Source organism: Jatropha curcas, chromosome 6, assembly GCF_041381405.1.
Source record: "Jatropha curcas cultivar XTBG-Jc1 chromosome 6, XTBG_Jcur_1.0, whole genome shotgun sequence".
Taxonomy (NCBI): domain Eukaryota; kingdom Viridiplantae; phylum Streptophyta; class Magnoliopsida; order Malpighiales; family Euphorbiaceae; genus Jatropha; species Jatropha curcas.
In genome coordinates, this window is record NC_143156.1 from 27450831 (window position 1) to 27457422 (window position 6592).

General features: G+C 34.1%; 1 protein-coding gene across 1 annotated transcript; it reads right to left on the reverse strand.

Annotated features, from left to right (window-relative positions):
• Positions 1–581: 581 nt before the first annotated feature.
• UBC14 (ubiquitin-conjugating enzyme 14) lies at positions 582–5579 on the reverse strand. The gene is made up of 6 exons (XM_012234070.4): positions 5321–5579; positions 5101–5203; positions 4352–4449; positions 4126–4226; positions 1596–1673; positions 582–905 (listed from the first exon to the last, which is right to left on the reverse strand). The coding sequence occupies exons 1-6, from the start codon at positions 5364–5366 to the stop codon at positions 828–830; spliced, it is 504 nt and encodes a 167-aa protein (XP_012089460.1). The 5' UTR covers positions 5367–5579; the 3' UTR covers positions 582–827.
• Positions 5580–6592: the final 1013 nt, after the last annotated feature.

The window sequence follows — 6592 nt, forward strand, 5'->3', positions numbered from 1 at the left end:
TGGGACCGAAATTGATTGTTTAGAGGCCGATTCAGATTTAACATTTTAAAAAATTTAAACTATCGGATTGAATCAAAACTAGTGATCCAATGAATTGGCAATGAGTAAGAAGAGACAAACAGAGGACTAAATTTTATTAGCTTCAAAGAAGGGAAGTGTGAAATCAATGGATTCCTGGGGGAGATTTTCAGGAATATTATCCCCGATATTGTGGTGGTGGTTTCAGGATTCTGATAGGATGGAGAATGGCCATGGGATGGCAATGCTGGTGTTGGTATTATCAGCCAAGAGAAGGGAAGGGTGAAATCGATGGATACCTCCAGGAGAATTTCAGGAATGTTATTCCGGTGTTGATGGTTGTGGTTTCAGGATTCTGATAAGGTTGACTCATTTTCTTGAGTTTATCGATGCTCTCAATTTTTAGAAATGCTGGAAGAAAGGGAATCGAGAGAGGTTTAGATATTAGTTTAAAAAAAAAAAAAAACGGGGGCGAAATTGGTTAAGAAGGCACACAATATATTGCATCCTGTAGTTCCAAGTTGGAAAAATTAAATTAAAGAATACTATTATTGTAAAAGTCATTTCAAGAAAATAAAACCTCTAAGATTTGAATTAACCAACTCAGGTTTATTCTAGTCCATACTAACAACAATTCTCTCAGAGATGCCCAAAAAGGAATATAATGGATTGATTGATAACAAAAACTTAAATAGAATGTTACACGGTTCAGTATAAGATCTTATGGCCTCGTCTCCCCCTTCCATGATTGAAGATTTCATTTTTAAAGATGTTCAGCAGCAAGCAATGCAGCAGTCTATTGGATCATATCATAGCATTTCTTGTGATTTCCTCACGCATCGACTCACTTTCTTCCGAAACTCCTCCTTGCTTTCTCTCCATTGTTTCTGTAGACATACAAAACAGAAGTGTTAAAGACATTCACAAGAGTAGACCACAATAAAATAGAATCTGACAAAAAAAAAAAAAAAAAAACTCGTATAGCAGTTAAATCTGCTACTCTATTATGGCAAAGGTGGAACCAAAACCCATAAATGCACTAACAAATTCCAAGACCTAGTATAGTAATTGTTGGTTTGCTGGTGATTTGTAGGCGTCGGTGGTGAAACTGCACCATTTATGAACCATTTATGACGATGGTTAGCGCAAATGTAATCATCATCATAACAGTAGTGGCATTAGTGCAAGAGTAAAGGTGGTGGTTTTTTTATCAGGGTGATGATTGGAGCAATGTTGTAGTTATGGTCAGAGTGATGCGTTTGACAGCAGCAAACTTGATGGGTTGCTCACCAATTGCAATGGTTATTGATAACAGTAATATTGCTTAAATGTTCATTATAAATCTAATCTTCGTGAAGCTATGACCAAACTTGACTTGAGAATTAGAGTTCACCTATATTTTGATCTTAAAATTTCATATTTTCTAATATCAAAATCCCACTGGTTTATAAAACCTACAATTATTCAAAAATACCTGAATTTTCTACAGTCCAACAATTCTTAATCCTAGCAGACAGGCACCAAAAGCAATTGTGCACAGGGAATCTTAACAAAAGTAATTGATATCAGAGACTTACAGCAGCATCAACATTTGCAGGAGACTCATCGTTCGGACTAGAGAGCATCGATATGATGCTCAAAACAATGCTTTCAACCTGGAAATTACAATCACAAAAGGTCAACCAAGATTTTGTAACAGGACAAGGAATATCAATACATCAAAAAGTAGATAATGACCAAAAGAGGAAAAAAAAAAAAACATTGTGCAAAATATTTACAGTAAGCATGCATGTGAAACAAAGACAATAGAACCTCTGAGTCCAGTAAGAAATACTTAATTACTTGTCAGGTTTAGATAAAACGAAGAGCTATTTGAAGATAATAATGGAAAAATTCAATATAAATCTGTGTAGAAATGAAAATTTCCAACTCTTCTCTAATTTCCTATGAGTAAGCAAATGACAAGAGGGAGGTGTATTTCTTCTGCCAGCCATCAATTTCTTTTATGCAACTATCCTTGGGACCTTGTTTCGTAGTTACTTGAGATGTTTACAGTCTATTTTTGAATGAACTTAATGATAAATGAACATTTAAGAATTTTCCTTTTGCACTGCATAATGTTCATTTTTTTCATCAGGGGTTCCAAAATTAACAGTAATCACATATCTAGCAACAATCTGACACTCAACCCCAGGCCGCTTCACAAAGTTCTTTTCCGGTGTTCTGACTTCAATTAGGCTTCTCCCTTTATGCAAAGAATTAAAGATGAAAGTCACAAAATTTCACTTTCATGTACTTCATCAATGACACTCACAATCCTTTGCAAATTGGTTGCTTCAGTTTCCCATGCATCCATTGGTTAACCAAACCCCAAGCTAGCTCATGTAAACTAGAGTTGTACCAGGGCTCAATAAAAAGCACCGCAATATGGGCTACAACAACTAAGCTCCTATAAACTGATGGGCCATTCAGTCTTGCAGTCATTTCAAGTTTCTGTCCATATGGTTGAAAAACATCAAGGTGCACTGCCAATCAGAATAGCCATCGGGTGTTCATGCCAGAAAGTTAACTTAAGGAGTTGGGACATGCATGCATATCTCTTTTGGCACAAAGTTCTTTTCCGGTGTTCTGACTTCAATTAGGCTTCTCCCTTTATGCAAAGAATTAAAGATGAAAGTCACAAAATTTCACTTTCATGTACTTCATCAATGACACTCACAATCCTTTGCAAAGTGCTTGCTTCAGTTTCCCATGCATCCATTGGTTAACCAAACCCCAAGCTAGCTCATGTAAACTAGAGTTGTACCAGGGCTCAATAAAAAGCACCGCAATATGGGCTACAACAACTAAGCTCCTATAAACTGATGGGCCATTCAGTCTTGCAGTCATTTCAAGTTTCTGTCCATATGGTTGAAAAACATCAAGGTGCACTGCCAATCAGAATAGCCATCGGGTGTTCATGCCAGAAAGTTAACTTAAGGAGTTGGGACATGCATGCATATCTCTTTTGGCACAAAGTTCTTTTCCGGTGTTCTGACTTCAATTAGGCTTCTCCCTTTATGCAAAGAATTAAAGATGAAAGTCACAAAATTTCACTTTCATGTACTTCATCAATGACACTCACAATCCTTTGCAAAGTGCTTGCTTCAGTTTCCCATGCATCCATTGGTTAACCAAACCCCAAGCTAGCTCATGTAAACTAGAGTTGTACCAGGGCTCAATAAAAAGCACTGCAATATGGGCTACAACAACTAAGCTCCTATAAACTGATGGGCCATTCAGTCTTGCAGTCATTTCAAGTTTCTGTCCATATGGTTGAAAAACATCAAGGTGCACTGCCAATCAGAATAGCCATCGGATGTTCATGCCAGAAAGTTAACTTAAGGAGTTGGGACATGCATGCATATCTCTTTTGGCACAAAGTTCTTTTCCGGTGTTCTGACTTCAATTAGGCTTCTCCCTTTATGCAAAGAATTAAAGATGAAAGTCACAAAATTTCACTTTCATGTACTTCATCAATGACACTCACAATCCTTTGCAAAGTGCTTGCTTCAGTTTCCCATGCATCCATTGGTTAACCAAACCCCAAGCTAGCTCATGTAAACTAGAGTTGTACCAGGGCTCAATAAAAAGCACTGCAATATGGGCTACAACAACTAAGCTCCTATAAACTGATGGGCCATTCAGTCTTGCAGTCATTTCAAGTTTCTGTCCATATGGTTGAAAAACATCAAGGTGCACTGCCAATCAGAATAGCCATTGGATGTTCATGCCAGAAAGTTAACTTAAGGAGTTGGGACATGCATGCATATCTCTTTTGGCACACATCCTTATTGACGAATGAAGCAATAATTGAGAACTGCAAGTGACAGAAAGCTGTTCCAACACTTGCAGCATTCCAATACAGAAGAAGAAAAAATATACATATTTCACAAATGAAGTAAGAGCAAAAGCACAGTAGTTTCAATGCAGCTATTAGCATTAGCAACAATGACAAAAAAAGATTCCATCCCATCTTTAATAAGCGAAAGCAAAAGCAAAAGCATGAAGAGAAAAATGTAAATTATTTTTATTGACAGTACTAAACAAAATAATAGAATCACATACTGTGTGGACTGGAGTCCACCGCTCGTTTGCAAGCTCATAGCCATTTGGATCATCACCAGGTGGATGAAGAATTGATATGCAAACCTTTCCGTCTGGGTAAACTGTTCAGAGGTGGCAAACAAGATCAGTTTTCCCATCTCAGATAAACATGCTTGCAGGCATTATATATAATGTAAATTCTTAATATACAATTAAAGTAGGAAATATTAAGAATCAAAGTACTCACCATTTGGATGCCACACCTCTGAAGTGAACTTCACAGTTGGAGGACTAAGCGGATAGTTCTGTGGGAAGCTCATGATTGCATTGAAGAATCCCCCCTCACTGCAAAAGGAGAATTGATTGTTAGTAAACAACATAATTTCAACTTCATAATCCAAAAATAAGCCAACAAAATTCCATCGGCCTTATCGCTATATTATCACCAAACATAAGAAATTAATGAAACAAATTAATGCATAAATAGTTTCATTATATGCCAAAAAAAAAAAAAAAAAAAAAAAAAAAATCCAATCCAGTGAACAATCAATAATCAGCTGTCATCACATCAAGCTCTAGGTAGCTTCTCAAGCATGAGTGTTAAGATCATAATCAAAATTAAATAACCGCTACACTTCAATTCAAAAGAAAAGATATTAAAATTTGAAATTTGATCAAGAAAAATTGAGACTTTCAACAATGATTATGCCAAAATCAGGCAGCCTTCAATCTAATCCCCAAAATAAAAACCCATAAACCCTGAGAGTAACATTCATCAGCCACATTAAAAATGCGGTGCTTAAACAAAAATCAACCCAAACACACATACCCACAAAGAGGTTATAACCCTGCATCAAATAAGCCAAATAACTATCCAAACACCCTTAGACCGAATTCAAATACAAAAATAAACAAAATATCCAAATAAGCCAAAAGAATTTTAAAATAAAAATATTAATTCAAGCAACACATAGAAAGAAGAATTGGAGTGCTCACTATAAGGTATCAGGGGGTCCCAAAATTGAAACACTCCATTCAAACACATTGGTCTCGTCGACCAAACCAGCTGAGAATCCATCAACAGGGTTCTTACAGAGATCTGCAAAATCAAAAAATTAAAATTAAAAAACAAAACTTTGATAAACAAACAAAAACACCCAATTTGTTAAAGGGGAAAAAAAATCGGTTTGTTTTGGTTTGGTGATGGGTTGTTGACCTTTGAGCTGCTTTTGAAGGAGGAGACTGGCTTGAGACACAGCCATTGATTAGCTTACTGCTTACACACACACAAAAACAAAAACACGGACAGCGCAAGAGAAGGGAGGGAAAGACAATAAGAGGTAGAGAGGCTGTTGTATATAATAAAACCTTTGGATTGTGAATTTAGTCTTTGGTATTTATAAATGAGAGAGAACCGAATAGAATTTTGAGTTCCGTTTAGGACTTCAGCTTTATGCTCTCTCTCTCTCTCTCTCTCTCAAAACCCAAGAGGGGGGGATCTTATAAGTATATCGAGCCAGCTTGGATTTCTCCTATTTTGAAATTTTTTTTTAATTAAAATTTAAATTTATGAATAATTTTCTAATTTCTATTCAATTTTCCTACTTAGTTATTAATTAATATTTTAAAATTGTAATAGGTAGTCACATAAAAATTTTTTTATATACTTCTAATACTTTTCCTAATTTTTTAGAAAAGTTAATAATTTTATAATCCAAATCCACATATGATGTCATAATTCTTTTTAGGAAAATTAGTAATTTCATAGTTGAATTTGAATTTAATCCAAATCTAAAAATATCTTACGTTTATAAATTTAAGATCATTATAAAATTGAATCCGAGACCTCGTATTTTTCACATCTTATAGAAAAATGTGAGAAGACTAACTAACTACAACTAGTTAATTTTTAATTTCTAATAATAATATTAATACAATAACATATAACTCAAATAAACATCCACCAATCAAACTCTAATTAAATGATAATAATGTGAATGCTAAACATATTACTTATCAGTTATGTTAATCTTGTCATTAACAAATTATATATACAGGTTTTTTTTTTTTTTTTTTTCAATTCGATGGGAAGATGATATTACACGCGATTCTTATTAGAGATGTGTATGAGATTGCCAAATTTTGAATTTGTTCCTAAAAAATTTAATATAAATTTAATCGTTTTAGCCGGAAGGTATATGAAATGAGACTGATTTTTTTATTAAAATCAGTTTGTTTCAAAATAACAATAATGAGTTAAATTTCGTAAAATATACGTAACAATGATGAGTTTAAATTTATAATATATATATAAATTTAACTATACCGAGTACTTTGAATTATTTTGTTTTATACTTGATATTCTTATTGACTAGATGGTAGCAACTTACTTGTTATCATGAATTTAATAGTGAATTAGAAATTATTGATGAATTTTATTTCATTACAATTATTAATTATAGTAATCTTTTTCTATAAATAAATATGA

What these genes read in the sequence shown, in the direction of transcription:
- UBC14 (XM_012234070.4), bottom strand. Translation starts at nt 5,366, where the DNA reads ATGGCTGTGTCTCAAGCCAGTCTCCTCCTTCAAAAGCAGCTCAAAG. An exon ending in GGACCCCCTGATACCTTATA is followed by an intron (nt 4,450 to 5,100) that starts GTGAGCACTCCA and finishes CTCCTTTTGCAG; the next exon opens with TGAGGGGGGATTCTTCAATG. An exon ending in CTGCAAATGTTGATGCTGCT is followed by an intron (nt 906 to 1,595) that starts GTAAGTCTCTGA and finishes GTATGTCTACAG; the next exon opens with AAACAATGGAGAGAAAGCAA.